At 46.3% G+C, this 20,513-nt stretch overlaps 1 protein-coding gene across 1 annotated transcript in view; it reads right to left on the reverse strand.

The window, feature by feature from the left end:
- Positions 1 to 10,263: 10,263 nt before the first annotated feature.
- Positions 10,264 to 20,513, reverse strand: part of HIF1AN (hypoxia inducible factor 1 subunit alpha inhibitor) — an 879,315-nt gene continuing 869,065 nt past the window's right edge. The window contains exon 8 of the mRNA XM_069610488.1: positions 10,264 to 11,747. Coding sequence (XP_069466589.1) covers positions 11,691 to 11,747 — 57 coding nt within the window. The 3' untranslated portion in view covers positions 10,264 to 11,690. The remainder of the gene's footprint in view (positions 11,748 to 20,513) is intronic.

A 20,513-nucleotide genomic window follows, 5' to 3' on the forward strand; every position in this document is an offset into this window, starting at 1 on the left:
AGAAACCTGCTGGCGAACCTCCGGCACTTGGCGTTCGTCGCCGTCAAGAATAGGTCAATCTGGGGATTGCCCCATCGTCGGAATAGGAGATCCCCTTGATCCTGCCGCAGCTCCCTGCTGAGTGAGTCAGCAATGGTGTTCTTTATTCCTGCTAGATGAAAGGATACCAGAAACATCCCTTGGGCGACGGCCCAGTGCCACAGATCCTGCGCTTCCTTGGATAGGGCTGGGGATCTGGTGCCCCCCTGCTTCCGGGTGTAGAACATCATGGTGGTGTTGTCGGTAAAGACCCTTACCACCTTGCCCTTGAGGAACGGAAGGAACGACCTGAGGGCCCAGAACACAGCTCTTGCGTGGAGATCTCTGGTGTGCGCTCCCCATCCCTCCACAGAGGCGTCCGCCATCACCGCTTCCTGACGTGCCGGGGTCTGGAAGTCCATACCTGCCACTAGATGCGTGCAGGTGCCCCACCACCGGATCACTTGGCGGAAAGTCTCATCGAGTGAGATCCTGTCTTCGAAACTGCCCACCGCTTGCATCCAACAGGCGTCGAGGAACTCCTGCAGTGGTCGCATCCGCAGCCTGCATAGGCGCATGAGGTAGATGCACGAGGACATCATGCCGAGCAGGGACTTGATACACCTCACCCTGGCCACGTCCCTGGTCAACAGCCATGTACCTTGCCCAGGATGGCCTTCGTCCTTTCCTCCGATGGTGAAGCCAATCACGCAACTGTGTAGAGTCTAGCTCCCAGGAACAGGGCGACTTGGGACGGTACCAAGTGGGATTTCGCAAAGTTGATTGAAAATCCCAGATCTGTGAGCAGTTGGACGGTCTTCGCTGTGTGATCGATGGCAAGATCTCTTGACTTTGCTTGGATGAGCCAGTCGTCCAGGTAGGGATAGACGTGGATCCACTGCAGGCGCAGCCGTGCCGCCACTGGTGGCAGGCACTTGGTGAATACCCTGGGCGCCGACTTCAATCCGAATAGAAGGGCCTTTAACTGATAGTGCCACTGATAGTGCCACCCCATGACCACGAATTGTAGGAATCTGCGAGGTCCCTTTAGAATGGGGATGTGGAAGTAGGCATTCTCTAAATCCAGCAACGATAGGAAGTCAACTTCCTCCAGCTGTCCCAGCACATGCCTGAGGGTGACCATTCGGAATTCCTGAGACTTGATGTACATGTTTAGACGACGAAGGTCCAGGATGGGTCGCCAACCGACGGACTTCTTCCGGACCTGGGTGTATACAGGTAAGGCACAGGAATACAGGGGTTTTGGAAGAGACTGTTTCTGAATGTGACACAGTTTGATATCGTAAGGAATAGGTGATATACAGAGGGGTCGGTGGATTTGGGTTAGAGATCCAATGGAAAGAAAGGGGGCAGATGTGGCACAGCCCATAAAGGTCTCAGGGACATCACTCTTCTTCCCCAGTAAAATACTGCGTCTCACCTGGGGCATACCCCCCCCCCCAGCATAACCCCAGGACCCCTTACCCAGGTGATCCTCCATCGCTCGTCCACCAGCAGGTTTGGGATCTGAGAGCGCCACCCCTCCCCGGGCCACCTGAAGAAGGGTTTCCCCGAGGTCTACCTGGGAGAATACCCTCAGGTTTCTAACAGGCTACCTGAGGGATTCTCAGACATCTGTGCTGAAATTCCAGGGTATGTCCTTCTGCAAGAGCGTCCAGCACCCATCTGCTGGTGGTGATCTTTTCCAACTCGCTGTCGAACCTCGTCAGACGGTCTCCCACCAGGGTGCACGGATCGGGGGACGACGGCCTGGCCGGTTTAGGCTTGCTTCGGTGCTGGTGCCCTGCTGGTGATGACAACGCTGTCCTCCTCCCCCATAGGCCTGGGAACAGCCTCTATGGGCTTCCAGGGTAATGGATCTGGAAGGCCGACGGTACAAGGATGAAAAACCTTTTGAAGACCTGCCCAATTTTCCTGTGGAGGAACGAAAAGGCAGAGCAGTGCCGTTTGAGGGTGCCCATGTCGTGTGCCATCTCGGTATCCGCCTTGATTGCCTGCAGGGACTCGTCGACGACCTTCCTGAAAAGGTTCTCTCTGTCAAAAGGCATGTCCAGTACCTTTGTTTGGACCTCCTGGCGGAAATTTGTGGCCTTCACTGTTCCTCCCCCCCCCCCCCCCATCTGCTGCAACCCTGTGTCGGCAACGTCCAACGGCAATGTGATGCTGTGATCCAACAGTACCTCTCCCTCCTGGAAGAGGGTGATCGCCTCCATACTCTTGTCGTCGGAGAGGAAATCCAGAATCAATCCCAGCTTGTACCACAGCTCCCTGTTGTACCTGGCTAGTATCGCCAGTGCTTAGGCCGCAACCGTGTAAATCACCTTCCTCTCCATGGTGTCCAACTTCTTACCCTTGCTGTCCGGAGGGACCAAAGAGGACGGGTTAGAGGACCGCTGCCACGCGGCCCCCGAAACCACAGAATCTGGCGATGGTTGTGACCTCAGGCACTTGGGTGTGGATTCTGGTACCCGGTACTTCTTCTGGAGCAGTCTAAGGATGTTTCAAGAGGGCTAGGCCCTCCTCCCACACATCATCCAGGAGGGGCATCCCCATGATAGTCTTCCTCTTGGCCTCGCACCTCTGGTACAGGAAACACTCCTTAGTTTCTTCGGGCACAAGTGGCAACAGCTCGCAGGCTCTGGTGATCATAGAAAGGAATGATCCCACCTCGTCCGGTGGAGAGGCCATAGGCTGCGGGGACCTGCTGCCCGCTCTGCCAATATTGTCTTTCATTGTGGCCATATCCGTCCCCATGTCTGGGTATGCTGGGTGAAATGGGACCAGACTCAGAGGCTGAAATGGGGGCGTCGGATGGCACTTCCTTTTCTTCATCGGCGGTTGGTCATGGGATCTGGGAGACTGTTGGAACAGGCCCTTGTTGCATCCTCTACTGGATCACCGACACCAAGGTGTGGTGGGTCGATAAAATGTCCAGCAACACATCGCTCGGCGTAATTGGTACACTAGGCCCCGCACCGTCCTCTTCCACGTCCTCCTGGACCATGTGTAGGAACTCCAAGTCCTCGTCGTCAGTGAATGAAACTTAAATGGCTTTGGCCACGGACTGGTCCTCCTTGACCCCCCCCCCTTTTCCCCTGAGGGGCTGGAACCAGGTTCTGAGGCTGTGCCCCCTTCTCTGGCGTGCCAGCAGACCCGGTTAAGGTCACCACAGCAGCATATGTCACAATCCTCTTACTTGTGGTCTGGATGGAGGGAGTAGAGGCATTGCAGGTGCTTGTCCTCCACAAACACATTTCAGAGGCCGCACTTGGTGCAGATCCTGAAGAGGGACCTTCCTTTCTTCTCCATCATGGTCAGAGTGTGCGAAGTAGGCCCGATGGCGTTCTGGAAACTGACGATTTTCACCCTTGAGGGGCACTGAACTTCAGACAATGGATCCCCACTGTCGGCAGATGGAGAGAACAGCATAAGGACTCTTTCGGAACAAAAATAGAACCCTTTCCCGCAAAAAAACACAACAAACAGAAGTAACTCACAGAGCAAACTCGATGAATCCCAACACTAAAGCATGCGGTAAAAATGTGAAGATGGCTGCATCAGGCGGAGTTTAGGGAGAGGACTTTCATTGGATGGGGCAGGATGACCTAGAGGACAGTGATTGGTTATAAAGAGAAATACAGTTTGTAAGTCAAACTGGTTTCTTTTACCGAGGATTCCCAGCCTGACGGGGAATATTCATGAGCATGTGAATACATGCCAGACCCCATGCTGGAGAAAGGTAATGGGACGTAAGATTACCATCATCTTTCACTAGGTCCTCAGATTTTATTTTTTCTGTCCCGAGGAGGCATGAAGTCTATAGTGAACTGTGAGTGAGCCTAATAAGGTGTAGAAAGTTAATTTAGAGCAAATATGATTTAACATGTTTGTGATATCTTCAGCTCCAATAGCAGGGCGGATGGGGCACATGTGAATCTAAACAGCTAAAAGCAACAGAAAAACAATTACTGGAAGGAAATGTTTGCCTTCTGAGGCTTGTGGATCTGCTTAAAATCCCATGCTTTGCATAGAGTAGCAAGGTGCCCGATGAACTGAAGGAACAGAAACAAAGATTTTAAAGGTCTGTCCCAGCTGTAAATCATTTCTTGCTTCCATCACAGTGTTGTGTGAAAGTGTGTCCTGAACTCCATGTAGCTGCCTTACAAATAGCCTTCAGTGACACAATGAAAGTCAATGTAGTTCCTATAATAGCTGTAGAATGTGCCCTACATGTGAAAAGAAGAGTTTTGCTTGAGGGAATGTAACACTGTTGAGGAGGACTTACAATCCATCTGTTGATAGCCTTTGAGACAGGGTCTCCTTTCCCATTGACCAAGTGATATAAAGATCTGATCAGTCTTTCTAAGTTGTATTGTCTTGTTAAGGTAGTACACGAGCTCTACATCCAGTGTATGTAGAGCTCTACCCTGAAATTCCAAGGGTTTTGAAAGAAAGCTCATAGTTTAATAGACTGGTTGACATGAAATGCAGATATGTATTAAGGCAAACAACATGGGTGTGTTCTTAATACCACCTTGTTTTTGTACACTGTGACAAAAGGCTCAGCTACTGATACAGCTTGAAGCTCATTAATTCTATGAATAGTTGTGATGGCTACAAGGAAAGCCACTTTATAAGTAAAGTCTTTGATGAATCATTTGTGCATTGGATCAAAAGGAAGATCTACGAGCTTGCTGAGTACAAAAATTAGATCACAACTTGGTGGCGGGTTAGCAACCGGCGGGTCTAATAGTTTTACTCCTTTCATGAAGGCTTTCACAAATGGAATTCTCCACCAGGAGACCTTGTTTTCAGATGTGGAGTAGACTGACAGGGCTGCCAAATTAACCTTTAAAGAATACAAGACTTGTCCTTAATCTAGCAAACACAGGAGGTAAAGAAGAAAAGGTGATGTTGAACAATCAACAGGATTGATATTTGATTTTCTATTTATTAAATTTAGTACCTAGTGACGGGTTTACATGCTTCCTTTAACATCTCCATGCATCTGGTAAATGGAGGTACCCGAACTCTAGGACCTCTGGTGTCAAGCTGCTAAGTTGGTTGTATGAGGTTTAGGGTGTAGGACCTGACCCTGTGACAGCAGAGATTGTGAGTGGGTGTCAATTTTATTGATGGGCATTGCAACATTTTAAGAAGGTGGGAGTAACATGTCTGCCATGCCCACATTGGTGCACTGAGAATAATTGTTAAATGTTCCTGGTGTATTTTGTGGATCACTTTGCATAATTGGGGTAGGGGGGTTTAAGCAAATATCCCTAACCAATTGATCCATAGAGCATTCCCCAAAGATCCCTTCTATGGGAGAGTACCTGGGTGAGTAATTTGGGCATTGTGCGTTTCCGCCATTGTAAACATTTCTGTTGTTGTCCTCATTGAATGAAAATGTGTTTGAGTGCATCTGAATGCAATTCTCACTCATGCTCTAATGGTTGTGCTCCGCTTAGACTGTCAGCTAGAAATAGGTGTTAGCCTGGAGCATGTTGGGCATGAAGATGTATTTCCCTTTGGAGACAATTTCCAAATTCTTTGAACAAGTACGTACAACCAAAGGGAATGTTTGTTGATGTAAAACATGGCTGTTGTGCTGTCTTTTGCAATTACAATGTTTATCAGATGTTGTTGCAAACTATGTAGTGGTCTATATACTGCCAGTAGTTCCAGTACATTTATGTGCTGCTTCCTCAGCGGGAGAGACCAAGTTCCTTGAGCTGTGAGGTGGAAGCAATGGGTGGCCCAACCTGTCAGTGATGCATCTGTTGCGATAGTTAGGTCCCTTGGTGGGTTGACACATGTTTTCCCTTTTAGCATGTTTTCTTGTGTCCACCATTCTAGAGCCCAAACCAGTGTTTGTGAAACTGCCACTAGATCATCCCAATTCCTCTCTGCTTGAGACCACCTTCGCTACCATTCTTGTACTGGATGCATTGTCTGGCATGTGGCACAATGAAGACACAAGATGCTTTCATGCCGAGCATACATATGACCCTTCTGACTGTTACCTGCCGACTGGCCACATAACACAGGAACCTGGCTCATCAGGTTTTGAACCCTCTCATTGGCAAGGAAAACTGGTGATGATTGTGTTGATCATGGCGACCTGAACTGTTTTTGTTGGCTGATTACACTTTCTTTTTATTGATTGAAAGCCCCAGTCGATGTAAAAGATTGATTGTTATCAGAGTAGTTTCACTGCATACAGTTGGATTTTCCGCTGTAATTAACCAGTCGTCCAGTTAAGGGTACACTGGATGCCCTCCCCGCAGAGGTGTGCCGCTACTACTGACAGCACTTTCGTAAACACTGGAGGAGCTGACATTTCCAAAAGGAAGTACCTTGCATCTTAGGTACTTTTGATGTGCTGGAAGCAGTGCAATATGAAAGTATGCATCTTTCATATCCAGTGTTACTAGGAAATCACCCTCCTTGAGTACAGGAATGACCTCTTGTAATATGGTCATTAGGAATTAAAGGTTGTACACATATATTTGCTGGTCTAGGATCCAGCACTGGTCTTGTTTGTCTTTCTTTAGAACAAGAAAGTATACAGAATAAATACTGTTGTTTGACTCTAGTGCTTCTTTTTCAAGTAATGTCAGTAATCCACTTGCAGAATCTGACATTGTTCTGGCAGGATTCCTTTATTTCTGGGGGAACATCGCTCGGTTTCTCAAACCCTATAAAATACCGCCTCAAAAGTGGACAAGACCCACTTGTCTGACGTTACTCATTTCCACGCCTGGTGTATTGTTCTGACTTGAGTGTCGTGTAGACCGTAGAAACCTCCGTCCTCAAGTGACGCACAGGGGAACTAAAAGAAACCCGCTGTGCGACCTTTGGGGCCACAGGTTACTTCCTGGATCCACAGAACCTCTGGAACACCAAGGCTGCAGTCAAAAAGAACGAGGTTAAGTACAAGGCAATTACAGTATATAATCACGATAACCAAAGAATCTGAATAGCCTTACCTATCCGGTGTTTGGAAAACCCAGGAAACCTAGGCGGGAGGTTCGAGACTCAGATGAGGCGGTCCCTATAACATGAGGACCGCAGACAAGTGTGGATGCAGGATGAACCACCTGTAAGACTGAAGGCGTGACTTGAATCCCAAAAAGGAAATGACGTAGAAGTTCAACAAGGTACCAAGGATGATCCGAAGGCAAGTCAGGTTTGTGTCCAAAATCCAGCAACAGGTAAACAGTTCCAAGCAAAGGTACAAAGGGGTAATCCGAAGGAGTCCACGAGAAAGTTCCAAGATCAAGGTAAACCAGAAAAGCAAACCAAAACGTAACGCCAAACAGGGTCTGAAGACAGCTGAGAAGCAATGAGTTTTCCTTGTCTCAAGCCTTATATACTGTGCGTTTCGGGGGTCATGTGACGTCCACCAAGGTCACGTGAGGAACGCCACTCTGGATCACGTGATCGGCATGGAGCTGTAACGCCGCCCCTTCTGCTGTATGTTCTCCATGGCAACTGCCAGTGCAGGAAGGGTTGCAGTCGAGCCCGTACACCATACCTGGTACGGAGCTTTCGGTCCTTTGGGTAAACCGAATCACATGAGCCTCGAACCCTGAAAGGAGGTGTTGGTGAAATGTGAGCAGTATTCTGGTGTGAAGTGGGTCGGTGTGCAGAGGATCACCTAACATGTATGATGTTAATCGACCCGGTACAATGATATCATTTGAAGGATCATGAACCAGAGCACGATTGTGTTGGGGCAGAGGGTGTTCTCCCAGAGGATTGCCGTATTCCACGACTTCTTCCCCTCCAAAAACTGCCTTTGAAAGCCTGACGACGCTGTGCTCAGTTGACTTTGGTTTTCTAATCCAGTACTTGACACTGGTAATAGGCAGACAGAGTAGCTGTTCTGGAAAAGGTTTGCATACGAAAGCCACGTCGACTGGTTGCCAAACCCTTCTGTTGAAGGGTCTTACTTGTGATCAGGTCCAAGGTCTTGATTGTCTCGTGTTCCTTTTTGGTACTAAGGCTTCATCAACCAGCTTTCAAAAAGGATTATCCTCAGCCATCAGGTTTACAAGAGTGGCTTGTCTCTCTGGTCTGAATACTGACCCTCGCAGCCATGCAGATTTATTTTTACAGGAGGGACAAAACTTAAATGGAGAATTTTCAATTGCCGGAGCTGGCTGACAGGGAGATTATATTAAATAGGAGGGACATTATATTGAGACAGTTTACAATAGTGAAACTAGTGTAATGTATTTCCCCCACTCTCTACAGTAATGACTGAAAAGGTCTGGAAACCTAGATAGTCCACTGCTGATTTTCTGAAAGTTGGAGTCCTGCTTGCGGAAGAATCGTGGTGGGTGTGTAGACGCCGTCGAGTGATCTTTCGTGTCAATGTAGACTAACAATATTAATAGTCTAAATCCTGCTAGATCTCAAGCATACAATAATAACTGTTCAACCAGTATGACAAAGAGCATCAAAGATGCAATCCATCTGGTTAAAACACCAGACTTGCACGATATTAATGTGATATTTATAAAATGAATTAAGTATTATGTAACAAAATACTGAATTATGCAAATTATTGTCCCTGACTGGAGTTCTTGAATAGTCCATATCATCATCTAGATACTGATCTTCCAAGATTCCAAACAGTTGCAAAATGGAACTTCGATTCCACCGGATTCAACCAGGGTGCATTGAACTTTTATCTTATGAATTATGTATTTGTTGATATGAATTTCAACTAAAGGTCTTATCCATTTTCAAATACTGGACAGTGCTAAATATAGACCTTTGATGCAATTCCCTTTTATATTGCAAATGTAAATATGATTTGCTTAACATGACACTCGTGAATAAAAGTTTAATGATGATGAATACCTGTAAGAGCACTGCAAATATCAACCTGCCCAATGGCAGAAAAAAAACAATCCGAGTACTTCCACACGTGAAGGATCAAGGGTGCTGTACACATCGCAGTAGAGTAATACGTTAACGGCCGGTCAATGTCCTGTTTTCTAACTTCAAAAAGAAATAATGTAACACTCCGCAACAAGCACTTGTTGTGCAGCTTACTGAAAGCAAGCGATTCTAAGCAGATCCACAAGCCTCAGAAAAACACACACTATTTTGTTCTTTTCAATCACTGTTGTGCATACGTGTGCAAAAGGCGAGAACTTGATTATTCACAGCCTACACCACATTTAAATTATTCTGGTTAAAGTTCATTGTTAAGCAAGCAAAATTAAGGGAACCCAATCAGGACTATTTTTGGTGCTGAAAATATCATAGTAAGCAATTACAAATAAGGTCTTGTTCCACTCAATAAGTGTGAGAATAAATCATGTTTATGAACAAAGAGAGAAAGTCCACAGGTACATATCTGGAACACAAAGCGTCACAAGGTTAGGTCATTTGAAATAGAAATAATGAGCATAATCAAAACAGATTAGATGTGTGCTTAATGGGTATTCGGAATGCTGTCAACTATGTTGCAACAAATAGAACCTGTAACAATTTGTTAACCATACAATGATTATGAAAGTGTTAGCAGTTGTGTGTACTGGATTACTGCTTGGAAATTACCAGTTCAAACATGGGCTCAGGTAGATTTTGAGGTGGGACAATTTGAATCCCTACTTTGTAAGTAAAACATTGTTGACAGCGGTTTTTATAATGACCACAAGTGTAAATAGAATTCAGTTGATCTTCTAGAACCTTCCTCAAATCAGGTGCAATAGTAGAGCTTCTCTGTGTGGCAATGCTCAGTGTTTGCAGTAACACAGGTCAGACACCTGCTTATCGTTGATTCTCTGATTTGTATTGCTGTATTTGAAGCACAGGGGATAGAGTTATAAAGCCTCTGGAAGGTTACCTCACAAATAGTGAAAGAACAAAAAAAAAAGAACACTAGAAAGTGCAACAAATGTAAGAATTCACATAGAAGCAACGACAAGCAGATGTATTACTTCTGGTAGATGTTCGAAGCAAAGAAAACTTGTCTCATGCAAGCCCATTCCCTTGAAACTCAAAGTAATGTGAAAATGGATTATGTTAGGACTACTTGATCCACAAAAGACACTTAAAACAACAAAACACCGGTTGAGTCTTCAACATCTGGGACTCTTTCGATTAGGTTACCAGTAGAGGCAACTAATCAAAATTAAGCCAGACACATATTGCTCACCCTTTTAAATATCAAAAGGGAAAGAAAATACAAATGGAGGCAATAAGGACAACTCAATGAGGCAAATGTGTATTAAACAAATTTGTCATTTAGGCATTTTTACAGACTTTTGTACTCCCCTAGGTGAAATAGAAAAAGGTTTCCAATAAAGAAGTGTGCTTAGTTTTTCAGAATTTTGAAGGGCAGCAGTTACTTCCATGGGTCACAATTTCCACTGAATTTTAAGGTGTGAAAAACCTTTCAGTTAAATAATCATGCAACACAATATGAACCCATACATTGCTTAAGAAAGCATGAGTTTGAAATCCAGGCCGACTTTGTGTCTCATTCTCCATGACATAGTCCTGCAATATTAACATTTATATTAAAAATACACAGACTGCCACTTAATTGTGAATACAGCATAAGGCAGAGTCCAGGGCAATTCACGAGGGCACAAAATACAATGTTTCTTTAAACGATGCATAGGTAACGGGTGGTGTTTACTACAGCCAATCCAAGTTGGTGATTTATCTCTGTGGTGTTTAGATTTAAGATGACGACCAACTGAGCAGCATTCTTGCGACTTAAGTCCACATCTTCAAACATCTGTACTACTTTATTATCAAAAGAGTCCACATATAGATACGCAATCTAAATGCTGAGCATGAACAGGGGAATAACCCAACAAAAATATAAGTCATTTTTTCTGGCTTAGCATGCAAACTGTGTCACAAATACTCTCCTACATCTTTGAAATCAAGCAGGCACGGATGTTCCAGCAACTTACTTTCACCAAACTATTCACCTCTTCTCTGATTCCAGCCCATTAAAACAAATTCAGTTTGCATAAAGGCTAATAGGCTAAGAGAGAGTGAGGTGAATAAAGCGTCTTTAATCACCATTTGACTTTCGTTACAACTCCAACAATCCAGGAAGCCATGGCTATTGTCAATAACCAATGTGTTGAACCGCGCCAGGCAGGACGACAGGCTTTTCACAGTTTTTGGATTTAGGAAATGTTTTGCCTTCCATCTCCATACATAGTACCAGATCTAGGCAGGAAGTAAACTGATTAAAAAAAATAAAACAGTTTAAGACCAAAAATCAAGCTGACCTCGCAAAGTAACAGCAATGAATCCTGGATTTAAAAAACAAAGTCAAAGTATATAAATAAAATTTTATATAAAAACATCCTTAATGCCAAGGCTCTGAGACTTTCTTTGAAAGACATGCAAACTGTTTGGAGTGTTTGTTGACTTTTCATCTTCTGCCTTGATTTTACAGGTTAAAAAACAAGGCCAATATTTGATCCTTTTGTAGATCACTTGAAGTTGGAAAAACCTGACACTCCATTGGTTTTGTTGATAGTGGCACACAATGTTTGCACTTCACCAGTACATCTGCTGGCAACTTCAGAAGATCCTCAAAAAGAGGAATTAAAACCGGCAATGAAGGTGGTGGCAGCAGCACAAATGTTAATATTAATAACCTGTTAGCTCAAATGGTCTTCATAGCGTCCCTTAATCATAGCATTTAACAACGGGCCAACCTGTTAAAAAAGAAACAAAATGATCTGAATATTTAGAATTATTTTACAACATATTGGCTCAGAAATCAAAGTTATCTAAGTATGTCCGTGCCATGAGATATTCAGTCATTAGTCTTGCACGCCGGTAGCATCATAAATCCAAGATCATATTTAGAGAAAGATTGTAAGAGACCCAAACTAAACACTAAGAACTGAAAATTATGAACTTGATCCCCACCATTTGGTAAATTTGATAATCGCAGTCTTACATTTTTTTTTTTTTTTTACAAATTCCATGAGGTCAGTCACAGGTTGAAACAATGGCATATTTGTAAAACACTGCAGATCGGTATAGACCACCTAAAACTCTTTGAAGTACTTGCCTAGCTCTCAAACACTAGGTTATCCAGACACTACAACCTTGTCAATCGTTTGTAATAGAATTGTCTTTTTTACTTTGTTTGCTACAGCCTTCACAGACAAATCAATGAATAACACTACATGTCAATTCAAAAAAGTTCATTCAACATACACTTTCTAAAATTGTTGTGCATTAAACTCCCAAAAAATGCTTAATATTTATTAGGCCTAATACCATTGAAAATCGTGACATTGTTCCAAGATCAATAATAATATTAATCCACCAGCCATAGACACTTCGACTTAATGATTTAAGCTATTAAAGAGCTTTATAAAGGGTACTCATTAAAAAAAAAGTGCTACACAGCATAGATTTGATACAATCATTTCTTTTTCTATTGAGCTTATCAGAAAGTCCTTCCAAATCTGCTGTAGTCAGTGATCCTTAATACTTCTATAAAGACCCTACAAACTGCTTATTCATTTGACTGAACAAAGCTAAGTGGCAACATCTTTCACATAAGTAGAAAGATGCAAGGATCTCATACTCTGGCTTAAGGTAGTGAGCAACTACTCAAGGTAGAGTTTGAAACCATCAAAAATCCTTTAGAGATATTGTGCATTACGTTCCCATGGTGAAGAATGGATTTTTCAAAACCCATTAACAACCCGTATCTTTAACATTTCTGAATTTGAATTTCTTAAAACAGGAGCACGAGTCCCACACTTCTTGTCAACTTACACTTAAAACAAACATGGGAAAAATACAATAAAACATCATTGATCAAGATCCATCTCCTTCACGTAAGAGCTATACATTTCTACCACCATGTTCATTCGTTAGCCAGTAATGTTTTCGCAATATATATGGTCGTCATACATAATGTCGCCGAGAAAAGGTTGTGGCCATACATATGGGATCAGAGGCAGCAGGGGTGTCCCCTTGGAGAATAAAAAAGGTTTTGGGTGTTGCAGGAGTGTTCTCCGCATGTTCAATGTGATAACATACGGAGGACTCTTACTCTTTGACTTGAGCCTAAACACATGACCTTCAAAAGGAGCCTAAATATACATGTCTAAGTAAATCAGGACCTACGAGTAGATAGTACAGATTTCAGAATAGGTGGTATGTGTTTGTCTTAGTAATCCAGTTTTATGTGAAGCGCCCCTATGCCTGTGGACCTTCGGTGCTCTAAGTACACAAATAATGTCCCTGCAAAAAAAAAAAAATATATACACTTTTGCCTACTTTTTTGCCAGGACATCGCATGGAACTGTTCATTCAGAGGTATATATAAAACATAAAACGCTCTTAAACAGTTTATCTCCAATTATTTGCCAACACACTACTGCCTTCATAAGAATCATAGGACTCATCAGTTAGGCATGATGGGCCTCATAAAAATGTATTTTCTGTTATCACGAAGAAATAAGTTACTCGCTGTAGTGAGTGGCGTACTACTAGTCCATAATCCCCTTTCCTCCATAATGTATGGGCGTTCCTAGCTAGGGACAGGAGACTGAACCTTTTTCACCAGAAAAAAAAATCTTCTTCCCCTCTAAATTTAGAGGAGCGCTCAGGTGCGGAACCTGGGAGCATGCAGCCCCCGGACTCCACCCACCGGCGCCACTCCTCAGGCCCCATTGACACGTCGACAATATTACCTTTGTCTAATGACACTAGTTTTATTAGGGGGGATGGTGGGATGTATGGATGGAAGGAGACTATGGACTAGCAGTACGTTAGTCACCACGGGGAGTAACTTATAATTTCTCCTACGTCCTGTCCCCTTTCTCCATACTGTATGGGTGATTACAACTGAATGTAGCCACAGGGTGGTGAGGTGACCCTCCTTAAGAAAACAAGTTCCTTAATACTGCCAGCCCAAATGCCACATCTGACCTGGAGCCGATATTGAAATAGTAGTACTTGCAGAAGGCCGAGGTAGTGGCCCACGTGACCACCATGCTGATGACCTGTCACGGAACGTGCCTCTGGAACGCGACTGCCGTGGCCTTAGCTCTGATTGCGTGGGCATGCATGTTTGCCGGAAGCGGTTTGTGCTGCCCCTCATAATCCTCCTTGACAGTCAAAACCATCCACCTGGTTATGGAGGCCTTAAAAGCCCGATATCCTGGCCTCGACCCTCCGAAGGTGACAAAGAGCATCAGATTTGCGAAAGCTCTTGGTTCTGTCCAGATAGAATTTCAGAGCGCGCTTGACATCTAGACACCGCAAGACCCTCTGAGCATCGTCTTCAGGGTCCATGAAGAAAGTAGGAAACACCTTCATTTAGGTGGAACGAAGAGACTACTTTAGGTAAGAACGTGGGGTGCATCCGCAGGACCGCCTTGTATCTTTGAAATGTAGTGTAAGGTTCCGAAGCCACCAGTGCTTGGATTCCGCTAACCCTGCATGCAGACACAAGGCCCACCAAGAGGGTTGTCTTAATGGGGACTAGCCTGATGTCCGCAGATGCTATTGGTTCAAAAGGTTTGTGTGCCAGGGCGCCCAACACTACGTTGAGGTCCCACATGGGGTGTGGCTTCGAGTAGGTGGGTATAGCCTGGTGAGCCCCACCAGATGTCTTAACCACGTGTTGGAGGATGAGAAAACGTCCTCCTCCGAGTTCAGGTAGACCCCGATGGCCACCAAATAGGTGCAGCATGTGTCTATTTGCACGCCAGAGTGTGTGAGGTGTGCAGAGAAGGCTAGCACGTTATCCAACGTGCAAGTAAGAGGATCAACTTCCTTTGACTAAGCCCACTGGCAGAACCTAGTCCCCTTGCTTTTGTGCTGGCTTCTAGTGGCATCGCTCCTAACGCCCTGTAGAATGTCCAGGTTAGCACGCGACAGACATAGGTGCTTTAGTGTGACCTGCTCAGGATTCACACTGCGAGGGCCAACTTCCGCAAGCGGGGTGGATGACCCTGCCTCCCTGCTGCGATAGAAGATGGGCCAGGCCCAATGGGAGGTGAATCAGAGGCTGGTCCGAGAAGCTGAGCAGCTTCGAGAACCATGGTCTTGCAGGCCACCAAGGAGCCATCAGAATGATGCTGAGGTGACGGGACTCTTATCTTGCAGATCACCTTGCAAATCAGGGGAGTGGTAGGAAATGCATGCGCGTTCATGCTGTTCCACTAACTGTAAGGCGTCAACCAGGGAGCCTAGGCCCTGCCAGGATGCAAACTGAGGGCACTTCCTGTTGTACCAGGTGGCGAACAGATCCACCTGGGGCTGTCCCCATCTGCTCAAGATCCCCTGAAGGACCGGATCATTCAATTGCCATTCGTAATTGTCCGCAGCTAATCTGCTGAGTCTGACTCCCCCAGAAGGTGGATTGCTCTCAGGTGAATGTTGTTTTCCAGAGCCCACTCCCAAATGCCGACTACCAGGCTGCATAGGGGAGACCACCTGGTTCCACCCTGCTTGTTGGTGTACTATATGCTAGCGGCAGGAAGGCTTTGGGAGCGAGCCAGATCACCTTCAGCTCTAGCCAATTGATATGGGCCGCCTGCTCTTGAAGGGACCAGACTCAATGGACGCTATGGTTGTCCAGGGTGGTCTTCCAGCCCTCCAAGGAGGAATCTGTGGTGATGGTCAGCTGTGGTGCTGGTTGTCAGAAGGGCCTGCCTATCCGCAAGTTGCAGTCCGTGCTCCACCAGACCAGGTCCTGGTGTAGAAATGGAGGTATGCTGACAAGCTCAGCTTGGGAACCCCGCACCGGACTTCATGAAGCTGCGAAGTGCAGCTGCAATCTTCTCATTTTGACCCTTGTGTAAGGTACCGCCAGTAAAAACGCTGTCATGATACCCAAGAGGTGCTGGTACCACCATGCTGAGGTCACCGCTCTGCTGAGAAAATGACCAGTGGCCCTCTTGGTGGCTGTGATCTTGTCCTCCGAGAGAAACACTCTCTCGGAGGTCATGTACCAGAAGAGGCCCAGGAAATTCAGACACTGTGGACTGCAGCTGGGACTTCTTGAGAATTATGGAAAATCCCAATTCGTGCAGTATATTCATGAGGCGGAGGAGGTGTGATGGACAACCTACGGGGATTTGGCCCTGACTAGCCAGTCGTCCAGGTATGGGTAGACATGGTGGCCCTGAGAAGGGCTGCCACTGCATTCATAAGCCTTGTAAAGAACCTGGGGGCTGAACTGATGCCAAAGGGCAGGTTCTTCTTGTGTATGGCGAAAATCTTGGTGTTGAAGCCCATGCCCCGCTGGGAGGCTAGGACCTTTCACTGCCTGACTCTCTACGAGCAATCGAACCTCCGTCAATAGAGTTGCCATCCCAATCTGTGGAGGGGAGGGAGGAACCAGTAGGCAGTAGCCAGTGGAAACAAGTGTATACACGGGTCCGCAAACCTAGCACACCAATATGGGTGAATGGCAAGCCTGCCCCCCCCACTGAAGACACGTGGATCTGGAGGGGTGTGTCATGCCTTCTTTCCCTCTGGGGTGGAGGCGGGGGATTGAAAGAAGCCCTTGCTCCCCCCCTTAAACTGTTTATGCCGGTGTCGACTTGGAGACCGTTCGTGCTGTCTTGATCTCTGTTCCTAGAAGCCCGGGAACCCACCGAAGGTATGCCCCTTGTCAGAACGTTGATGCATCTGGCTGTACGTTTTGGGTGTGGCCTTTGTGAAGATAGTTAATGATTTAGCTGTCTGGTAACTGTTCTTATCAAGTTCCTCATGGGTGGTGGTGGTATGAAAAAGTTTGCCTCCCTCGAATGGAAGTTCCAATATGCGTTCCTGGACGTCCGGGTTGAGCTTCGTTGCCTATAGCCATGCCGTCCTTCTCATGTCCGTGGTGATGCAGATGGCCCGGTCTGAGGCGTCTATGTGCACCACGGTGGTCTCCATGAGGTCCTGGACCACCATTTTTGCTTCTGCAAGCCCCACCTTGAAACGTGCATGACTGTGAACCGGAAGCTCTGGGAGGAAGTTGGCTATTTTGCAAAAGCCCCTGATTTAACGCCTGCGAGCATGGCGTCTGCATTAGACTGACAAAGGTGCAGAGAGGTGTTGGAATAGACCTTCTTTCCATAGGCCTCCAAGATCTTCTCCTCCATGCCTAGAAGAGCCGAAGACTAGGTGGTCGAGGAGAACAGAGGTTTGGAGTAGAGTGATGCAGCAGCAATCACTGACGAGTGTGGTTGAGGGTGCGCCAACAGCAAGAGTGGATCCCCTTCCAATTGCCTGTACTTGGCGTTGAGGTGCCAATTGGTAGGCTGGGCCACAATTAGGGTTTAATCCATCCCTTCTTGGCCAAGGCAACAACGGCCTTCTGCATCGGAATCCCCATTATCGGCGTGGGTGTAGAATGAGGACCTAGGCCAGAACCCCCCGCCTACGGTTGTTTAACCCCGGGTTGAGGAAGCCCCAAATATTCTGCCAAACCTGCGAGACGTTCATGAAAGTGTCACGCTCACCTGGATCTCTCCTGGAGCAATGGATTCCTCCGGTCTCTTCCTCTCATTACCCCCGGGCTGGAAAGCTGACCTGCCAAGAGAATGGGTGTTTTAGTGGGTTTTCTGTGAAGAAGGTGCTCCAACCCTCCCTCCACCCTTCCTGTGTCCCAAGCGCAGCGTATACCCTTGTTTTGTGCGTGGCTCACCTTTTGCTTTAGTGTAGCGCGCTCTCCATCCTGCATCTACAGGGGCACAGTAGTCTGGGGGTCTGGTGCTAGTTGCTTCACTAGGTTCAGGTTGAGGGTGTCCTTCCGGTAAAACGCGCTCTTTTCAGTATTTGCCCAGTTATTGCACTGGGAATTGTTTGCAAGTTCAGCTGCAGGTAAGTTCAACTGCGATTGGAAGGTAAATTCTATGATGGCCAGTTACTTCACTGGCTATACGTGCGTAGAGTTAATGAACGTTCTTTGTCTTTGCAGGTTTCAGAAATGGAGCAGCTGCTGGATGCGGCCGTGGTGAGGAGTACTCTGCTCAGCATGCACACAGAAGTAAGTTAGAATGGATGTATCTTTGGTCGTGCGTAGTCAGAGGCATTAGTTGCATGCGCACGATTACTGATTCTAACCTGTTCCTTTTCTTTTGCAGGTCGGGTCCAGGGCATTGGTGTGACGTGCAGATGAGGAGCTTGCTTCGATCGCAAAGAACAAACAGGTGAGGAATCCACTGGAAGTACGGGCTGCGGTAAAGCGGAAAACAGGTAAGGAGCCGATTGAAGTCCGGGCTGCGGTGATGCAGGAAACAGGTAAGGACCAATTGAAGTCCTGGCTGCCGTCAACGTGTGCTCAAGGCTACAGAATGCACACGAAGCATGGGCTAGTTCTTGGGCGTGGCTTATATAGGCAGCCATGCCCAGGCACTAGAGTATGCTACACAGTTCCTGGATGTTACACCAGTATCCATGTTGGAGGTACAGGAAGTAGCTGGATAATAAAGGCTATGCTAAAACAAGGCTATGTGAGTGAGGTACGCTCTATAACTACCTCAATGAGTTTTGCTTGCCAGGCCTTTACCCATTTAGCCCGTTTGTGCTTTCTGCCTTCCCCCCTGTGTTTGTGTTAACGAGGAGTAGGCCCCTATGCTGGTTCCCATGACAGTCCTCCCTCTCAAGGCCCCACCCAACAGTGTTCTTTCTGGTCCGGGTTTGGTGGGATTATTCCAATGAAATGTACGTAATAACCATGGGGCGTGGATGTTCTCACTCGGTTCCCATGACCAATCCTACGGCCCGTATCCTTTTCAGTCTACCAGATAGCATAGGGTATTTCTTGTTACCTTAGAGTCTAGAATACTCTTGACTTTGTATTCTGGCTCGTCACCCTCTACCACTATTGGAGCTGGGGGTATTGATATTCGTGTCCCAGGATGCACAGGTTTTAACAGTGAAACATTGAACACCGTATGTATGTGCATGTGAGGTGGCAAGGCTCGTTTCATGGCTACTGGGGAGAATACAGCTTCAATTGTAAAAGGGCCTAGGAATTTAGGTTGAAATTTCCTTGGTCCCTTAAGCGCTATATATTTTGATGCCAGCCACACACAGTCTCCTGCCTGATAGCTTGGGGCCTTCTTTCGGTGTTGATCGGTGTATCTTTTCTGTGTTTCCTTAGAGGTTTGTAAATGTGTTACTGCCTCCTTAGCTGCCCGGGTGATAAGTTCATGTAAGGTCTTGACTGCTGGCATGTCAATTGTTTTGGGTGGATCGTATATATGGAAGTCTGTGGGTTCCGCCCACATACGGTATAGAACGGAGTCAGTTGAGTAGAAGCATGTGCATGTGCAAGCGTATTCTGTCATCCACAAAATTTCCACCCAATCATGGTTTGTTTGGTGCAGCAGACAGCAGAGATATTATTCCAGAGTTTGGTTTGTGCGTTCAGTCTGTCCGTCGGTTTGTGGATGGTGGCTGGTGGACAATCAGACTTCTACTCGTGCTAAAACACAGCATTTCTTCCAGAACTGCGACACAAACTGACTGTCAGATATTACTACAGATGGGAACCTGTGTAATTTCACTATGCGGTCTCGGAAGATCTGGGTTTAAACCTGAGCTGAAGGTATTCCTTTCAATGGTATGAAGTGGGCCATTTTGGAAAAAATGTCAACCACCACCAAGATGGTGGTGTACCCGGAACAGGAAGGCAGATCTGTGACAAAATCCATCGACATGTGCCAAGGAGCGGGGGGTATAGTCCGGGGTTGTAGCATACCAACTGGTCTTTGCCTTGATGCCTTGTTCGAAGCACAGATCCCACACAAGTTTACGAAGTTGATGGTATCATTCCGCCAAGTTGGCCACCAGTAGTATCTCCTTATCTTGGCAAGAGTTTTAGCCCCTCCAGGGTGGCCTTCCAAGAGTGAACTATGGTAACTGGTGAGAACTGCCTCCCCAAGAGCCCGCGTGGGTAGGTACAGACGCTCCTGGAAATAGGGGAGGTCATCTTGTACGTAAAAGTGCTCTCCTTTCTGGTTCTAAGTCCTCAACTCTTCTGCCGGAACGCTGATCTTTACCTCTTCTTTGAGCGTATCCAGTGGTGAGAGAGCTTCCGCAAACGCCTAGGATTTTATCACTAGGGATTATGTCTGATGGATCTGGATTGCTGTAGGCCTCTTGTCCTTTGCCGATGCGAGATAATAAGTCTGCTTTGCCGTTTTTGACTCCTGGTCGATAAGTGATTACAAAATCGTACTCGGTTAAGAACGTCCAGCGAAGCTGTCCCGATGATTGGGCTTTGGCTGAGCATAAGTATTGTAAATTTCGATGATCTGTTATGATTGTGATGGTATGGTTGGCTCGGAGTAAATAGTGCCTCCACTCCTTAAGGGCATTTTTGATTGCTAGTAGCTCTTTATCCATAATTGCGTAGTTTAATTCTGCTGGGGAAAATATCCGTGACCAAAACGCCATACAGGATGTAAGTGGCCAGTGTCAGGATTGCACTGGGATAGGACTGC

Source organism: Ambystoma mexicanum, chromosome 8 (assembly GCF_040938575.1).
Source record: "Ambystoma mexicanum isolate Mex_15411 chromosome 8, UKY_AmexF1_1, whole genome shotgun sequence".
In the NCBI taxonomy this organism is placed as follows: domain Eukaryota; kingdom Metazoa; phylum Chordata; class Amphibia; order Caudata; family Ambystomatidae; genus Ambystoma; species Ambystoma mexicanum.